Here is a 19,304-nt window from a genome sequence, read left to right as displayed (position 1 = left end):
GTAGAAAATGTCCTTGTTTGTACTAAAGTCATGGGTCAGCTCTCTGCCCTTTATATATTTTAAAATGCTGCTTCCTTTTATACTAAGTCTGAACACCTGTGTCTAATTAAGTACATGATAGTAAAGATTCATTTCCCATTTTTATGCTGACTTAATGTCTTTATTCAGAGCATTATTTGTTTGCCCTGTGTAGATGAATCTGTCATTTACTTCTTAAACAATCAGGGAACAGAGTTAAGATTTTGTGCTTTGGGAGCTGGAGAGATGGTTCAGTAAGTAAAATCATTTATATCACTCACATAGGAGCTCACTACTACCTGTAACCCTAATTCCAGAGGCATCCTTATACCTATGCCTGCTCCAAGCATGCATGGGTGCACATACGTTCATGAAGGCAAGACACTCAAATAAAAAATACTAAAGATTATGTTACCTTTAATTTAATTGAAAATACCTCCTGGAGAATGTAATTTCTAGGACTTGCAATGACAGCTGACTTGTCAGGCTTGCAGTAGACTGAGAAGAGATGAGATTTCTAGGCACTTTGCTCTGGACAAAGGCCACCTTTGGAATTGCTCTACTGATCATGGGTAAGAAGTCCCTGTGATTGTCAGAAGAGGTCCAGATCCCTTAGATATGGAGTTACAGATGGTTTTGCCCACCACAAGGGTGGTATGAACCAAACCCAGGTCTTCTGAAAGAGCAACCAGTACTCCTAACAGCTAAGCCATCTTTCCAGCCCCATACATGGAGTTTTAGGACATAAACATTTAATACAAAATTTCCCTTCCTCTTTTTCTGTGGCATGTGCTGTTACAGGCCATGGGGAACTCATATGCTGGGCAACTGAAATCTGCTAGATTTGAGGAAGCTTTACACAACTCCATAGAAGCCTCGCTCAGATGTAGTACTGCAGTGCCACGGCCAATCTTCTCCCAGCTCTACTTGGACCCAGACCAGCACCCTTTCTCATCTGCAGGTAAGTTTCTCAATTTCAGGCATTTCTAGAAAAGAAGTGGGGATGCTAAATCCTGGGAATGCAAACAAATACTAAAAATGCTAGTCTCCTCCCCCCTCAAAGATATCTTTCTCTTGTAATCAATTTTCCACAAGCTTCTTTTTAAAAATTAAATTTGCTTTGGTTTCCTCAATTAAACAGATGTCAAACCGAAGGTGGAGGATCTAGATAAAGCCCTAGTACATGGCTATGCTCAAAATGGCAGCCTGGATTTTTCTCACAATGTAGCAATGAATGAAATGGAAGATGATGAAGATGAAGAAGAAATGTCTGACTCAAACAGCCCACCAATTCCCTACTCACAAAAACCTGCCCCAGAAGGATCTTGCACAACAGATGGTAGGTTCACACTTTTGAGCTCTCTTTGGCCTTGCATTGTAGTATCATCTGTAGTATCATCTGTTCAGACTTGGTATAAAAGTTTCCTTCCATGTGGTATTCAAGGCTGGACACCAGGCACTGAAGGAATGAGTGGCTATGTCCTCTCCCCCATGATCTCTTAAGGATTCATAACAGTTGTCTACAGGAAACACAAGTCCTACCCGCCCTTATAGATGAAGACACTAGGGTTCACAGTTCAACTGTTTCCCTGAGAGGATCTGTGCTAATGCAAGTTCAGACATAAGAATTTACTTTCTCCTGAGCTCTTATTAAAAACAGTGTTTCCTCCTTTTAGTTCACCTCCAGATAGTAATGATGCCCTGACATCTGCTTAGAACATTTTAATCAACTTTATTTATGTATTGTGTATGCGCATTAAATATGTGTGTGTGGGTGCTCATGAGCCATGGCACAGTCATGGACAAGAGGACAACTTTCAGAAACAGGTTCTCTCTCCTTCCTCTCTCATTTCACCCTGGGCATGCTAGGAATCAAACTCAAATGGTCACGCTTGCCAGTAGGCACCTTTGCCTACTGAACTATCTCATTGGCCTTACAGCTATACTCACTGAGTACAGAAGTAAAATATACATCTTTTATAAATATCATGTTGTTTGATTCTCTGTCTCTGTTTTTTTAACTGAACTTTTTTCCTTTTAAACATTTTTATTAGTCCTTTGAGAATTTTGTACAATATTTTCTTTTTTTTTTTCAATATTTTCTTAAGATTTATTTATTTTATGTGAGTGCATTGTTGTTCTCTTCAGACACACCAGAAGAGGGCATCGGATCCTATTACAGATGGTTGTGAGTCACCATGTGGTTGTGGAAATTGAACTCAGGACCTCTGGAAGAATAGTCAGTGCTCTTAACTGTTGAGCCACCTCTGAGACTAGGTCTCATGAAGTATGAGCTGACCTGGAACTCACTATACAGAGCATGGTGGCCTCTGACTCCCAGAAATTTATTTGCCTGCCTCTTCCTCCTCAGTGCTGGAATTAAGCCGTACACCACCACACTGGCTGCTGACCTCATTCTGTTTGTTCAAATCAGCTTTTTTCCTACCACACTTTTAACCACATTTTAAATGAGAGAACCCTGGTTTCTAATGTTTTCATTGTTTTGTGGTTTTTGGTAAGATTCCAACTTAATTCTACCTTCTTCCCTCCACATAGTTGTGGAGTTCTGAATGTCCACCTAATTAGTGTGTGGGATGTGGTTTTTATATTCAGACTGACATTATCCTGCATGGTGTCAGAGCATGAAAAGCTTGAGGAAACCAAGGGTCTAGAAAACGAGGAAGTTCCAGATCTCAGGACAGAGGACAATTTCCTGCCAAAGCTTGGAGAACAAATAATTTGATGTAAATTACATCCTTACCCAGGTAAAGCCAGAAAAATAGCTTTCCTTGTTTGAGAGTTTGTTTTCTTTTGATTTCCTACTTCTCTGAGAATCTGACAACACGTAGAGAGATCCAGATCCTCTTGCTAGAGGGAAAAGAGACCTAAATAATCCTCCTATAGCTCACAAGTATCCCTAGGAGTGTCCATCAGTGTTCTTTGAGTTAAGGCTACCCACAGTACATCACTTCTTATGGGTCTGCCTCCCCTTACGATTGGCTCTTTGCCCAGACTTAGTATGATATCCCCTACTTACTCATTACTGATGTGCCACAAGCTTTTAAACCCATGGAGCTGTGAACACTGACAGCATTATGTTGCTGTTTACTTGATTTGTATTATCATTACACCCTTTCCTTTAACTGAGTAGTCAGCTCATCCACTAACAAGTAACATTTAACAGTGCTTTAAAAGATAGTGTCTCACTGAGAAATGAATTACATGTGATAATTAAATAGAACCAGAGTAAAAACTTAGGGGATGGTTGTGAAGCAAGCAAATTGACTTCCAAAGCATGGGGAAGAGTTTTTCCCTGTCTTTCAGTACTTGGGCTATGTTTTCAATTTCATAGTGGTGTTATTTATAACCAAGTATTTTGAAAAGGTACCAAGATATAAACTTGATGACTTAAAAATAACATGCCTTTAATCCCTGTACTAGGGAGGCAGAGGGGGTGGATCTCTGAGTTGAAGGCCAGTCTGATATACATAGTGAATTCCAGGGCAGCCAGGGCTACAAGATGAGATCCTGTCTCAAAGAAAAGAAATCAACAAAAACGGCACAAGATTAGGATACAGTCTGTATATTTGTGTCAAGGTCTTGCTCTAACCCTAGCTAATGTTTAACTGAAGCTGTAGCTATTGAATTTGGGGTGATCTTTCTACCTCAGCCCCAAAGGAGCAATGGTGATTTTAAAGGTAAAGGCAGACAATTTTTCTGAGAATAAAGGCATGTCCCCCACCAAATCAGAAGATTCAAATCCAACACATTCTGAAAACATTCTGTACTCCAATTCCTACATTAACTACTACTCCTTCCGATTCTTATAATTCCTGAACATTGTTCAAGCCCCTATTTTACATCCCACCTCATCGAAAGATGGCATTTAAAATAAAAAGCTGTTTATAATTTGGTATTTTATATTTCACACAGTGTTGTCAATTTTGCTTGCTCCAAGAAAGTTCTAAGATCTTCTTGCTCAAAGGGAAAACAATCCCAAAGTTGTGCTCACAAAAACAGCATTGAAACAGGAATGTAATGACTGTGGCTTTGAAAACACCACCTTCCAGCTCCTGGGAAACCCCTATTTACCTAAGGCTTTAGGCACCCTAAAGCTATTTTTAGAGGCAATTTAGATAAGCAGATACTTGACATCTGAAAGGCTGCTGAGGCTTGCCATTCATAAGTAAATTTTGGTTGCTAATTTCTTATGTAAAGTATTGGAATGGAGTGGGTTCTTACCCTGCTGGGAGGCAGTTGATTGTCTACACAGGTGAAGAGCAACCAGATTTTCTGCCTCTGAATGCTGCTCTGATTGCTTTAGTTAGGATTTACTGCTGTGACAGTAAACGCTCCTTTCTCTCCTTTTTTATTTACTCTGGAGCCTTCAAGTTGGAGATAATTGGAGGGCGTAAATCTCTTTCTATGAAGTGAAAACCTTGGCTATTTAATTAGGAAAATGCAGATGAAGTTTATAAAGAAGATGCTCTGCTGTCACCACCACTGTGTTTTAATTAAAATTGTCACAAAAGAGCTTAGGCTCTTTTGCTCTCAGAAGTGAAGTGATTCCAAGAGCAAGTTTGTGAAGCAAGTTGTCCACCCATATAAGGAACTGCCTTCCCTTCTGTGGACAGGAACAGCTGAGACTTCCGTGGGATGTTCCGAGCTGTCCTCTGTGGCTTCTGAAGAGTGGTCATATGAGCCATCCAGCGTCCTCTCCCTGCCTCACAGGATACTGGGATCTTGTGGGTCTGGAAATCCAATCACATTTCATGGATTCTGTAGCTGTGAGTTTAGGTAGAAACAGTTAAGAAATGTTTACAGAAAAACACCAGGCCCTTGGCAGGTGAACTTTGAAATGTTTAAGAGAATTGCAAACTGAACTGAGTAACTTTCCGATGACTCTGGCCATCTTTGGCCGTGAATGAACTTATTTCTTCCTGAGCTACTTTGGCCTCACTGTTCCTTTCTCTTCTCACCCCATTCTTTCTGTTTAATTAAATTGCCCGAGGCTTTTCTTGGCAAGTAACTAGAAGAAAAGACTTACAATGCTATTTTTAGGAGCAGCTTTACATTTATAGAAAATGCAAGCCAGTAATTCCATTTGTATACATATGTAATTTCTCCTGTGAACAGTGTAGTACAGGAAGCACATTTGTTACAATTAATAAACTAGTGCTCATATATTTTTTATTAACATTAACAATCAAGGCTATGGTTTGCTTTGATTCCTTGCTTTTACCTAATGTCCTTTTTTGAGCCATGATCTTATTAAGAATATTACATCAGATTTAATTGTAATATCTCCTTAGTTTCCTCCTAGATGTGACATTTTTTAAAAGTTCTTTCCTGGTTTTGATGGCTCTGGCAATTTTAGGAATACTAGTCACAGATATTACTGGAAACAGCCTTATTGGAAGGGTCTGTCTCTTCTGATGCCTCAGAGGCTACAGGTCTGGATGAAGAGCACAGAGGAGTGACAGCACCATGTCCATCCCACCATTCCAGCAATGCCCAGTGTCAGAACCTCCCATACTGACTGGGTGCTGAACTTAGTTACCTGAAGCAGTGTCTTCTCACATCCCACCCCCATGGTTTGGAATAAATGCACACAGTAGGGAGTTATGCACCACATCCTGTGGGCAGAATAGCTATTTGTTTGAAGTTTTACCTCATAGGGATTCATTTCTTCTCCGCCATTCATTCATTCACTCAATTATTTATTCCCTTATGGTTATTCTTATGGATATTTATTTTCTGATTTGTGTTATACACAATACAGCTGAATGTGTTATAATTTAAAGAGTCCCATTTTCAGGCATTGGTAGCTTTCTAGTGGTAGGTTCTTGCAACCTTTTTCAGACACGCCCCCATACATTTTCTTTTTTCTCAGGTATATAAAAGCCATGAAAGCATACTTCTTCCAGGGCCATTCATTGTTTACTTATCATTACTTTTATCTCTGTCCTCCCACTATAAACAGGAAGCCCTAATCTGTAATACTAAAAACTATACATGCTTCTTCATTTAAGTAGATTCTGTCTTTCATTTATAAACAAAACAACAACTTCTTTAATCACTCCCTACCTGTGCCTTCTCAACTCAGTTTAGCCAGGGACCCCTTTACCCCCTTTGCCTCAGTGCCTTACTGAAAATCTCATCCGAAGTGTCACTCTTTGGATGACACTTGGGAGGATGGCTCAGTCAGTAGAGTGCCAGCTGTATGCATAAAGACCCAAGTTCAGACCCTCAGCACCCACATTTTAAAAAGGCAGGTTTAGTTAGGTGCACATTTCTTATAATTCTAGCACAGTAGCAGTGGAGACAGATGGCTCCTCTGGGGGTCACTGACAACCAGTCTATTGGATTGGTAAACTGTAGGTGCTCTGAGGGACCCTATTTCCAAATAATAGGGTGGACATCAAAACTGAAGAAAACTCCTGAAATTGTCCTTTGGCATACAAGGGGTTGGAGGAGAGGGAGAGGGAGAAAGGGAGAGAGAAATGTTATATTCTAAACATAGATCATTCTTGTGGTTTGTAAAAACTTTCCAGACTGACAAACTCTTGGTCTCAAAATCTTCAGCCTTCTGAGTAGCTGACATGATAGGCGTATGCCACCACTGAGAGCTAAAACCTTGAATTTTAAGAATTGATCAGTGAGAATGAGATAGGTGAATGATGGCGTACTCTATGGTTGACAAGGATGGAATATTAAAGGCTCTACAGAATTCAGTCTGAAAAGGGCACAGTGAGAACAGGTTATAGAACTGATAGTAACAAATAAGAAAGATTATAGTGCAGTGTCCTGTGCTACACTGGAGTCAGGGACAGCATTAGGCACAAGTTAGAACACTTAATTCTGTTGTCATTTTTGAGACCTATTTATTTTTTATTTACATGTCTGTCTGTCTCTTTCTTGGTCTCTATCTCTATCTCTGTTCCTCTCCCTCTCCCTCTCCCCTCCCCCCTCCCTCTGTGGTTTAGTTTAGGTTTTATTACTGTGAAAAATACCATGACCCAGGCAACTCATGAAGGAAAACATTTAATTAGGTTTGGCTTACAGTTTGAGAGGTTTAGTTCATTCTCATCATGCCAGGAGCATGGCAGCGTTAGGCACGGCATAGTATTGGAAGAGTTCTACGTCTTGATCCTTAGGCAGTAGAAGATGTGTGTTCCACCCTGGATTAAGCTAGAGCATAGGAGACCTCGAAGTTTCCCTCCACTATGACACACTTCCTTCAACAAGGCCATACCTTCTAGTAGTGCCACTCCCCATGGGCCAAGCATTTGAACATATGAGTTTATGGGATCCACCAGGCTAGTCTTGAATTCAAGATCTTCCTGCCTTAGTATCCAAAGTTTTAGGATTTTAGGCATGTGCCTTTATGGCCAGCAAGAGACATAGAAGTTGAAGAAGCATCTCAGTGGGAGTTAGAGATCTGGGTTGTGGTATCCTCTCAATTGGTTTCTGGTTACTTGGCCTCAGGACATTAGGTTAACCTTCCTAGACCCTTCTGTCATTTACATACTGAAGAGGTTAGTATTGTTTACTTTTTCCGTGCAGGTTGCCTGCCTGCAGGTCAAGGAGGTGGAGATGTGGGTCGCAATGAGGGGCCACACCAAACCAAACAGTTCCATGTGGGGCTTTATTTGGGATGGGACAAAGGGGGCAGAAAGAAGGAAGAAAAAGAAAGAGGAGGGGAGAGAGACACTACCCAAATATATACAGATGGTGCCGTAAATTACAAGTAAAGGTAGGCCCATTGAACTCTGGGTATATGGTGGCTGTTGCCTTGGCAACAGGCCTATAGATCCACTGTGCTTTTGCTTGCCTATGTGATGTCATAGGTCTCGGTACTAACAGTTAGAATAGGTAGTGCTCTCAATCTTCTGAGTAACAAATTACTTTTAGTAATGTAGACACTTTAAACTTCCTTGAGCTCTTTGAAATAATTCTGTCATTACATGGCATATGATAAAAATGTTTTATGTATATGAGTACTCTGTCATATACATATAGTCCTGCATGAATAAATTGGGGATCAAATAAAAAAGGTGACTGTGAGACAGCATGTAGATTCTGGAAAATGAACTCAGAATCTATAGAAGAAAAACCAATGTTCTTCACCAATGAACCATCTTTCTGGCCCCCTAAAAATTTTAACTTTAACTAGAAAGCACTTATTCTAGATTGATCAATATATTGACATGTTCTTTTATATTTATGCTATACAACTGTCTACAGCTTATGAGTCAATAGTTGTAGTTTAATTAACTGTAAGTTAGATATATTTTAAAAAAGAGTATGTTGAAAATTCAAAAATAAAAATTTTTCCTTGTTTTAGGAGAGACAAATGGATTTAAATGTTTTCAGAATTTAAAAAACACTCAAAATTACTCTCCCCTCCCCCCCAACCCCAGGTGTGGCTGTAGATCCCAAGCAAACTAGGCAAGGGTGCTCACTGGATTGTATTCCTAGCCCCCAGATCTACACCTAACACCTCAGATGTGGGAGTTAAATATTTGGGGCTAAAGAAATACAGAGATTTATTTCCACGATTTTATATTTTTGCTCTATGTGATAACATTTAAGCTGGATTGTAATTACTATTTTTTTAATCTTTATAATATCATTTCCCAGTGCTCAAGAGAAAAAGACTGCTATATCTCTATGAGTTCAAGGCCAGCCTGATTTACATAGCAAGTTGTAGGCCAGCCAGAGCTACATAGTGAGATTCTGTCTCAAAATAAAACAAAATAAAAATGAGGGGTTTTTTGGTATCTAAGCTTATATTGATGCATTTTATATAATCTCACTGATCTTGTGTATGTGTCTATATGTGTATATGTATGCATATGTGTGTTGCATGTTTGTAGTATGTCTGTGTGTTGCTAGGAATTGAACTAAGGTGAACTTAGGTGCACTCTATACTAAAATACATTCCCATTTCTAACATTAAAATTTAAAAATTATACCTTCGTTTATTCTTGAGGATTTCGTACATGTACACAATGAGATACAATTTATCCATTCTCTCAAATTTCCCTAGTGCATCCAACTTCCAACTTCATGTCATTTTTTTGGGGGGGGGAGTGTCTGAAAACTCACTAAATTCAGCTATAGTACTTCCCATATGTGCTATAGGCTGCCAGTGGCTCCTTATTATGAACAGATGTCAGAATGAGGGAGGGAGATAAATTCAACTCTGTATACTCAATGACCATATCTGGGTGCATTAGTAAAATTATGATTTCCTGTTTATCTAAGCTTCCCAACTTTATCCAGCAGCCCATTATATGTATGAATTAAATAATATATCAATATAGATGAAAATGATGTGAAATAGTATAAAAGGTGAAGACTACACTGTGATAACGGGCTTTGTCTCAATGAGCTATGAGCTCACATGATTAGTTTCACTCATTCAACATGTGCTGGATAAAAGGCCATCTTCTGATTTACAGTAGGGAATTAAACAGTTGGGTTTTAGGAAATAAGAATGATGCCTATTTAAATTTCACTCACAGAGAATTAGTAGGACCGGAGATAGCTCACTGGATAAAAGTGCTTGCCTTGGAAGCCTTGATGACCAGAACTATTCCCAGAATCCATGTAAAGGTGGTTAGGACAGAAACTACACAAAGTTGTTCTCTATCTTCAAGTGCATGCTACAGCTCATGTAAGCCCCCATATCATACACACAATATGATGATGATGATAATAATAATAATGATAATAATAATAATAATTAATAATGATAAAATAAATTTCATGTGTAATTCCCGAGTGTCTTAGAATCCCTACACTTATGAAAGCCACCAGTTAAATGTATTGGGTGACCTTAAGGTTAGGGTTTTTTTAGAAGGTTTATTTTATTTTTAAAATGTATGTATATGTGTTGATATGTGCGTATGAAGTCAGAATTGGACATTGGATTCCCTGAAGCTCGAGTTAAAGACAGTTGTGAGCCACCCAGTATAGATTCTGGGATCCAAATTGTGCTCCTGTACAAGAGCAGTAAGTACTCTTGACCTCTGAGCGATCTCTCCAGTCCCAACCTTAAGGTTTTATATAATGGTAATGTCCTCCAAACCTTGCAGTAGTTTTGTAAATTGGTACAGGCTGAGGTTGCCTTTTCCTTCCAGTGGAGACTCATTGCTGCAGTCTCAGTGACAAAGGCACCTCCCAGAGATGCAGTCCAATTACATCCAGTCATAAACTTCTCATCGATGGTTAATGCATACTGGTTAGTTTATGCAGGTAAGGTAGTTTATGTTCCATTCCTTGAAGCAAGTCATACTTAGAATAAGGACACCACTCCCTGGGGGAATTGTGCTCTAGGTTTTCTGCTGATTAGTAATCTCTTTGTTGAGAAATCTTTAGACTCCTTTCAATGCTTTCAGGTACTTCCTAGTTTAGTATTTTGTAATTTAAAAAATAATGTTTTATTTAAATTGTGTATATTCTATATCTGTCCCCTGGAGCTTGATGTACAGGTAGTTGTGATCTTGTTCCATGTGGGTGCTGAGAAATGAACTCAAGTCCTCTGTAAAAGCAACAGGCACATTTAATCACCAAGCCTTCTTCCCAGCCCCTAGTACTTTGTAATTTGATGCAAAAGCCAGTGCCTACCCTTAAGTAGACCATAGCCAGATACCACCATACTTAGTTCTTAGCTTGTCTTTTGCCAGACTGAATAGTGTATCCTTCATTTTTCTTATATAACAAACTCCCATGTCTTATATCCCTAAACTTTACTGGACTTGTATTAGTCAGGGTTCTCTAGAGTCACAGAAAGTATGAATAGTCTCTATATAGTTAGGAAATTTGTTGATGACTTACAGTCTGTAGTCCAACTCCCAAAGAATGGTCAACAGCAGCTGTGGATGGAAGTCCAAGGATCTGGTAGTTAGTTGCAAGCAGGCAAAGATGAGTGAGTCTTCCTTCTTCCAATGTCCTTATGTAGGTCTCCAGCAGATGGTGTGGCCCAAATTAAAGGTGTGTGCCACTGAGCCTTTAATCCCAGATGCCAGATGACCTTGAACTTATAGAGCTCCTTGTCTTAATCTTCAGGAATTCATAGCCACTATGCTTCAAGATCTCCATGCCAAAATTAAGGTCAGAAACTTATATCTCTGAGCCTCCAGATTAGGATCATAGGTAAGCCTTCCAATTCTAGACTGTAGTTCATTCCAGATATAGTCAAGTTGACAACCAGCAATAGCCACTACAGGACTCATTACATAACCTTGAAGAAGTTCCTTACCTTCTGGAGACTCAGTGTCTCCATCTATGGCAAGGAGATAATATATTCCTAAAGCTGCTGAGAGGATTGTGCCTACCTACTGATAGTACTCTTTAAACATATGTATCAGCAACAGTATTGTCAATTCCCAACTCTCAAGTCTTTTAACCTTCCTACCCAGGGACAGTACAAGAAGCAGATATTTTTCAGAGGGTTCTGTATGTCCATTGACTCAAAAAAAAAGTTGGTAAACGGAATAATCTATATTCTTTAGCAATACAAATGATTTGTTTTTCAGATAAACAGATGACAGTTTAAGCAACAAAATTGTTAAGGGATTCAGTGTAACTTTTAGATATTACTTATGTCAGGAACTCTAAAAGTTGAATTGACTTCATTAGAATTAAAGAAGATCTGTAAGTCTGAAGTGATTGAGCAACATTGTTTTGATCAGTCTGGTCTGTTGACTTTCTAATTATGCCTGTTTTCAAGTTTTGATGATCCAAAACATGGCAGATTTGTATCCAACTATACAATGTTTAGATGGAGTTCAATTTTTTTCATTTACTAACTGATGGCATCCAATTATTTGTTGGCTTGTGGTAAAATCATGATATGAAATAATGCTCATGGAATCTCACATTTCTTTGGGGTTGGGTTATGTATGAGTAATGAAGATAGTGATTTCTCCAGATTTATATGTGGAGAGTTAGGTGTTCATCTGCCTCTTTCCACTAACCTTCTGTTGCAAGTGACAGAACTGCAATGACACCAGCTTAAGCAACATAAAGAAATTATTGGAAGAATTCAGATGCTAAAGATCAGAGGACTGAACCACAGAAAACGATGACATAGCTGGGCTTCAGGGATAGTCACTGTCAAACCCAGCTACCCAGCTTTCTGTTGCTGCTGAGAGACTTCTCTCACAGGTGAAAAAACAAGAGAGATGCTGGAGATCAAATTGCCTCCTCAACCCCCAGCTCCATGTTGAGAATTCCTATACAAAATCTTTGATTGGCCAATTTTATCAGATGCCTACTTCTGGATCAATCAACTGTGACAAGAAAAGTAGGATATTAAAGTAGCCTAGCTAGAGCAGAGTTCCGGTCTCTGTTGCTGTGATATGGGAGAGCATATCACAACATAGTTCAGTGACTTGGATTGTCCAAGCTAGAAATGACTTCATCTTGAAAATAAAGACTTGGCTAGAGAGATGGATCCTTGGGTAAAGTGGCTGTTCTGTACGTGTGAGGGCCTGAGTTTAGATCCCAGGCACCCACCAAAAAGACAAGCAAGTATCTGTAACTCCCATACTGGTGGGGTTTGGGGAGTAAGAGAAAAACACACAGATTTCTGGAGCTCCAAATACAGGAAGAGACTGTCTCAAAATAAGATAGAGAGCAATTGAGGTAGAAACCTGACATTAACCTCCAGCCTCTACAGGTACCTGAGCCTCTACAGGTACACATTCACATTCACGTATGAGTACACCAAACACAGACAGTCAGACAGACAGACAGAGACAGAGAGAGAAAGTGAATGTGTGAAAACTTACCATATACATATAAAAATTATGCACACTTTCCAAGGTTTGTTATGTATTTACGATTGCCTTACTTGTGGGCCAGAAAACTTGAGTTGTCATCTTGATGGGACCAAACAGGAGGGGATAGATTTGTCTTCTTGTTGGGGGCCATGGGCTTTGAGTCCTTAGAAGTGATTCTTTTTTTTTAATATTTTTATTTTCTATATTCTTTGTTTACATTCCAAATGATTTCCCCTTTCCCGGATCCCCCCTCCCCATATATCCCATAAACCTTCTTCTCTCCATCCATTCTCTAATCACCTCCCTCCTTTTTTCTCTGTCCTTATATTCCCCTCCAATGCTAGATCAATCCTTTCCAGGATCAGGACCTTCTCCATACTTCTTCATGGGAGTCATTTGTTATGCGATTTGTGCCTTGGGTATTCAGGGCTTCTGAGCTAATTAATATCCACTTATCAGAGATTGCATTCCATGTGTATTCTTTTGTGACTGGGTTACCTCACTTAGGATGATATTTTCCAGATCAAACCATTTGCCTAAAAATTTTGTGAATTCATTGTTTCTAATTGCTGAGTAGTATTCCATTGTGTGAATATACCACATTTTCTGTATCCATTCCTCCTTTGAGGGGCATCTGGGTTCTTTCCAGCTTCTGGCTATTATAAATAAGGCTGTTATGAACATAGTGGAGCATGTGTCCTTACTGAATGCCGGGGAATCCTTTGGGTATATGCCCAGGAGAGGTATAGCAGGGTCCTCCGGAAGTGTCATGTCCAGTTTTCTGAGGAACCGCCAGACTGATTTCCAAAGTGGTTGTACCATCTTACAGCCCCACCAGCAGTGGAGGAGTGTTCCTCTTTCTCCACATCCTCACCAACACCTGCTGTCTCCTGAGTTTTTGACCTTAGCCATTCTGACTGGTGTAAGGTGAAATCTCAGAATTGTTTTGATTTGCATTTCCCTTATGACTAATGATGTTGAGCACTTCTTAAGGTGCTTCTTGGCTATCCGAATTTCTTCAGGTGAAAATTCTTTGTTTAGATCTTGTACCCCATTTTTGAATAGGGTTATTTGGTTCCCTGGGGTCTAACTTCTTGAGCTCTTTGTATATATTGGATATTAGCCCTCTATCAGATGTAGGGTTGGTGAATATCCTTTCCCAATTTGATGGTTGCCGTTTTGTCCATTTAACAGTGTCCTTTGCCTTACAGAAACTTTGTAATTTTATGAGGTCCCATTTGTCAATTCTTGATCTTAGAGCATAAGCTATTGGTGATCTGTTCAGGAACTTTTTCCCCTTAGAAGTGATTCTTATAGATAACTCTATTCTCCCAATGGGTGGATAAGGAGATATTACCTTCCCTAAAGTATTCTGCTGTTTTCTTCTTTCTGTTTCTAGGGTTTTGTCAAGCTGGAAAAGATTTGCGTTTAGTGTCACTGTGCATGGAACAGATTGACATCCCAGCTGGGTTCCTGCTGGTGGGGGCCAAGTCTCCTAACCTTCCTGAACACATCCTAGTTTGTGCTGTGGACAAGCGATTTCTACCAGATGACCATGGGAAAAATGCACTTTTAGGTGAGTGTTTAATGCCTATGAAATCCCTTCTAGAAGGAAGGAGTTGAACTATACGTTTATTAAAAAACTTATCTGAGAATTTTATATGCGTATATGTATGTCATTGAATTAGTTGGAGTTTAAATGGTTTAGTTTCAAACAGGAAATATTTTTCTCTTGTGAACTTAAATGTATTTTACTTTTTATTATCAAAAATAGGCATGCAAAATTTTTTGAGAACATTAAAAGGATCATGCAATTTATCAAACTTTAATATTTTAGGTCTAAGAGTATTTTCTTAGCACATGTAATGCTCTCAATTTCACCCTTAACCATGTAAACTTTTTGTATTTTAGTAAATAGTGACTTTGACTCTATATAGTCACTGATTTGAACCTGATGTCAATTCCCAATTATTGCTTTGTGAATTATTTACTTTGTAAGGAATCTGTAAATTTTCAATACTATCTAATACTTTATAAGTATGATTAGTTTGAATGTAAAATCCATTCAATGTCCCCATCAGGAGGGAGATTAATGAGGGGCATAATAATCAATATATATATATATATATACCATCTACAAGATCTTCTGTTTGAATGCTTGGTTCCCACTGGGTAGTACTGTTCTTAAGAGTTGGGGAACCTTTAGGAAGTGGGCCTAGTTGGAGGGCTATTACAGTATAACAAGAAACCTCACACACTTGCTGCTCCAGCTGGAGCTGCTCTGACCTCTTTCTTCCTTCCTTGTAAGTGGCATCCCTTGAGACTTAAACAAGGATAGACACTTCCTCCCTTACACTGTTTCTGTCCTTAGTATATCACAGTGACAAGAAACCTAACAGATGCTTCTCACTCTACATTTACCATCAACTCACCTAAAATAACTAGAAATGGTAGGGTATTTTCTTAAGTAGTGATTGATGTAGGAAAGAGGACAAGCACATTTTGGGTGGTGCCATCCCTGAGCTGGTGGTCCTAGGTTCTATAAGAAAACAGGCTGAGCAAGCCATGATGAGCAAGTCAGTAAACAGCACTCCTCCATGACCTCTGCATTAACTCCTGCCTCCAGGTTCCTGCACTGTTTGAGTTCTTGATGTGATAGACTATGATGTGGAAAAAAGCCAAATAAACTCTTTACTCTCCAACTTGCTTTGGGTCATAGTGTTTCATTGCAGCAATACCAAACCCTAACTAAGAGAGACAAGACCTTACCATGTAGCCCTGGATGGCCTGGAAATAGACCAGGCTGGCCTCAAATTCATCAAGATCTATTTGCCTTCACCTCCATAGTGCTGGAACTGAAGGCTTGTGCCACCATATCCAGCTTGTTTTTATTTATTTTGTAACACAAAGACAAATAGATAGATGAGCTTCGCTATTCATTTGTTGCTGTTTATCTAGAGATTTTTACTTCTCAGAATGCCTTCTATTTAGATGGAATCATATCTTTAAAGTTCACATTTCAGAAGAGGACAAAGAATTAGACTACTCTACTGATTGTGAGATGATTTTCGTTTTAGTTTGATGTAACCACCTAAATTATACAAGATCAGAAAGTCTTGAAAATCTTGAATCAGAAACTGTCCCATAGCATGCTATCGAGGTCCCTTCCCTTCCTCAACAACCCCCTCTTTTTTTCATTCTTGACAAGATTTTACTGTGTGGCCCTGTGACTTGGAACTTACTATGAAGACAACAAGAGTTCCACCTGCTTCTGCCCCTCAAGGGCTAGAATTAAATGAGAGTTTCTTAGATTATGGTCCAAGCCATCTATTGTAAAATGTTCTTTTTATCCTCGTGACCTTTCTTTTCTTTCTTTACCCTTGCTAATATATACCAGGTTGGTGTAGGAGTTTGAAAACCATGTCAGTTTACCCATAGTCATGTTTTCAGTTATAGTAGACAGGTGTATGGTCTTTATACTGGATGTAAGGCTCCTTGTCTTCCTCCTTTGTCCCTTCATCTGTATGACTGTATCTATGTTCTGTTCTCATCAGATTTGAGCAAAGGAACTTACTGTCTTCCTGGTCTTCCCTTCTTTTGTGTGTTAAAGGGGCTAATGGCTGACTTTTCATAAAGCAGTGCATGGCTTCTCATCCTCCCAGCCTTCTCCATTTCCTCTTTCCACATCTACTCCAACCAGGCCATTGAAAGTCTTATCTTGTTTAATTAGTCCAAGGGATTGTTCAGACTTTCGATAAAAAAGAATAAGAAGCTCAGGTGACTCCTGGGCATATACCCAGAGGATTCCCCAGCATGTAATAAGGATACGTGCTCCACTATGTTCATAGCAGCCCTATTTATAATTGCCAGAAGCTGGAAAGAACCCAGGTATCCCTCAACAGAAGAATGGATGCAAAAAATGTGGTATATCTACACAATGGAGTACTATTCAGCCATTAGAAACAATGAATTCATGAAATTCTTAGGCAAATGGATGGAGTTGGAGAACATCATACTAAGTGAGGTAACCCAGACTCAAAAGGTGAATCATGGTATGCACTCACTAAAAGTGGATATTAGCCTGGAAAACTGGAATACCCAAAACGTAATCCACACATCAAATGAAGTACAAGAAGAACAGAGGAGTGGCCCCTGGTTCTGGAAAGACTCAGTGTAGCAGTATAAGGCAAAACCAGAACAGGGAAGTGGGAAGGGGTGGGTGGGAGAACAGGGGGAGGGAAGGGGGCTTATGTGACTCTCGGGGAGTGGGGGACCAGAAAAGGGGAAATCATTTGAAATGTAAATAAAAAATATATCGAATGAAATAAAAAAAGAATATATCAAATAAAAAAGAAATCATAAAAAAAAAAGAAGCTCAGGTGAGTAAAGAGAGGGTGAATGAAGAAGAAATGGGAAGTTCACAGAATCTGTGTTTAGCTCTTATAGGAACAGAAGTGTCTGGAATAGCTCAGTATCACACAGTTCGATCCATGCTGCCCCTCCTCGCTGCACTCCAGCTGCCTGGTCACAGCTCTCAGCTTATTCTCTCCAAAACAGAGTGCACTGCAGATGAACCACATATGGATTCCACTTTTACAAACCTTTACAAATCTAGGGTCCAGTACTCTCTAGACAAAATTCTAGGAGATTCTAAGTATCTCATATTCGGTCAGATACTTATCATATGCTCATAGTCCATAGGTCTGTGGACAAGCTGCCTGCTGTGGTGAGCTACTCAGGGAACACGGAGTGGGACCCACAGACTCGTTAAAACAAGAGCTTTGTTAGGATAATAAACTGCAAGGGGTTAATGATTAAATCATTTTAAGTAATGAAAAATAAAACCACGATATTTGAAATTCAAGGTCTTATTGTGTTTATTCATATACAAAGTGACAGGCTTCATAAAGATGCCTTTATTGAGGCATACCATATTCTTTGCCATTCAGCCGGTTATTTTCTCCTCAGCAGGATCTTAAGAAAGGATCATCAGCATGAGAGCATGAGGACCTTTAGGACAGAAATCCTTTATCTTCATTTCCCTTTCCTTCCCTCCCCCACTCCACTCCTCCCTCCCTATCCCCTTCCCTCCATGCCTTCCTCCCTCCCTTCTTCCTTTCTCTCCCAGTGCTGGGACTCTAGCTCAGGGCCTTACTCAACTAGACAGGTGTTCTGTCACTGAGCTCCACTCCTCAGCCCCGACCCCGATGTTCCTGTCTTTATATACTATCTAACTTCTGTCACCTGAGATGTCCCAATCTGTTTTCTTAGCCATTGTCCTGTTATAGTGGTGCTGAACTTATTCCCAGTCTTTTACTGTTATAAAAATGCAGTTGTTATAACTCGACTGTAAATTTCATGGTAGAGCAGCATTAGAGCAACCTTAAATTTCCTGAATTTTGGAACATAGAGTACCAGCTTACAAGCATTTGCAATTTTATCTGAAGAATTTAAAATCAAAGAGGAAAGTTGGGGGTGGAGAAGACTCCACGGAAAGTCTACCACTTACCACTGTTTCCCCCCTTCTGAAGTATTTCCTAAAAGTTGGGATATTGTTGGTTTAATAGACTATGGATATTTTTATACTTTTCATATCTAAAAGTGGTGTATCAACTTTCAAGGCCACTAGTAACATGGGCTTTCCCCATTTCAGGGTTTTCTGGAAATTGTATCGGTTGTGGAGAAAGAGGATTTCGATATTTCACAGAATTTTCCAACCACATTAACTTGAAGCTCACCACCCAGCCGAAGAAGCAGAAGCACTTAAAGTACTACCTAGTCAGAACCTCCCAGGGCGTGTTATCAAAGGGACCTCTCATCTGCTGGAAAGGTAATCAGATTCCAGGAGGGAGAGGGGAGGGAGATTCTGTGTCCATGACAAGTGACCCGTACAGGGTTCAGAGTACAGGTGTGGGATACATAAATAGCTCAAGTTCAAAAGGCTGCTCAAAAAAATGCATAGCCCTTTGGGAGTTGTTTGACTTGCCCCTTGTTATAATTAAGTGAAGCATCTTATCGTAGGAGAGGAAGGAAAGTGTAGGTCTCCAGATAGGTCTCCAAAGAAGGTTGCAGCTCTGGGGCTGGGAAAGGCACTCTTGGGTGTCTTTCACTTAGAGAGAACCTGAGTGTACAATGTTCTCTTCGCTTTGTTTCAGTTTGTTAATAGTTCTTGCTCATCTGTTTTTCTATTTTTATTTCACCAAAACATACTGAAATAGCACTTAAGTCTTCTAGATGCCTTGGGAAGCACATGATTGAGTTGACAGTTTTGTTTCTTTGGAATTAGCAACAATTTAGCTAGCTAATCTGTAGAAAGTCACATCTTCATGTGCTTGGTAGGCATTGCCAGTTTTAGCTACTATCCTAATGTAATTTTGTTAATGTAATTTCTTTAATTTTTTTCTCCATAGAATAATTGCCTTTATCATTCTTGCTAACACGAGAATTTTACCTGACTTTGGGATAGCAGAATAAATCCAAATTACAGTAGCA

At 39.5% G+C, this 19,304-nt stretch overlaps 1 protein-coding gene across 1 annotated transcript in view; it reads left to right on the top strand.

The window, feature by feature from the left end:
- The window catches only part of Greb1l (GREB1 like retinoic acid receptor coactivator), a 262,649-nt gene that overhangs the window by 154,639 nt on the left and 88,706 nt on the right, over positions 1 to 19,304 (top strand). The window contains exons 3-6 of the mRNA XM_052155730.1: positions 820 to 979; positions 1,160 to 1,357; positions 14,212 to 14,388; positions 18,466 to 18,642. Of these exons, the coding sequence (XP_052011690.1) occupies positions 823 to 979; positions 1,160 to 1,357; positions 14,212 to 14,388; positions 18,466 to 18,642 (709 nt within the window). The 5' untranslated portion in view covers positions 820 to 822. The remainder of the gene's footprint in view (positions 1 to 819; positions 980 to 1,159; positions 1,358 to 14,211; positions 14,389 to 18,465; positions 18,643 to 19,304) is intronic.

This window comes from Apodemus sylvaticus, chromosome 13 (assembly GCF_947179515.1).
Source record: "Apodemus sylvaticus chromosome 13, mApoSyl1.1, whole genome shotgun sequence".
In the NCBI taxonomy this organism is placed as follows: Eukaryota; Metazoa; Chordata; class Mammalia; order Rodentia; family Muridae; genus Apodemus; species Apodemus sylvaticus.
Note: the sequence above shows the minus strand (reverse complement) of the source record. Positions and strands in the feature narration are given on the sequence as shown.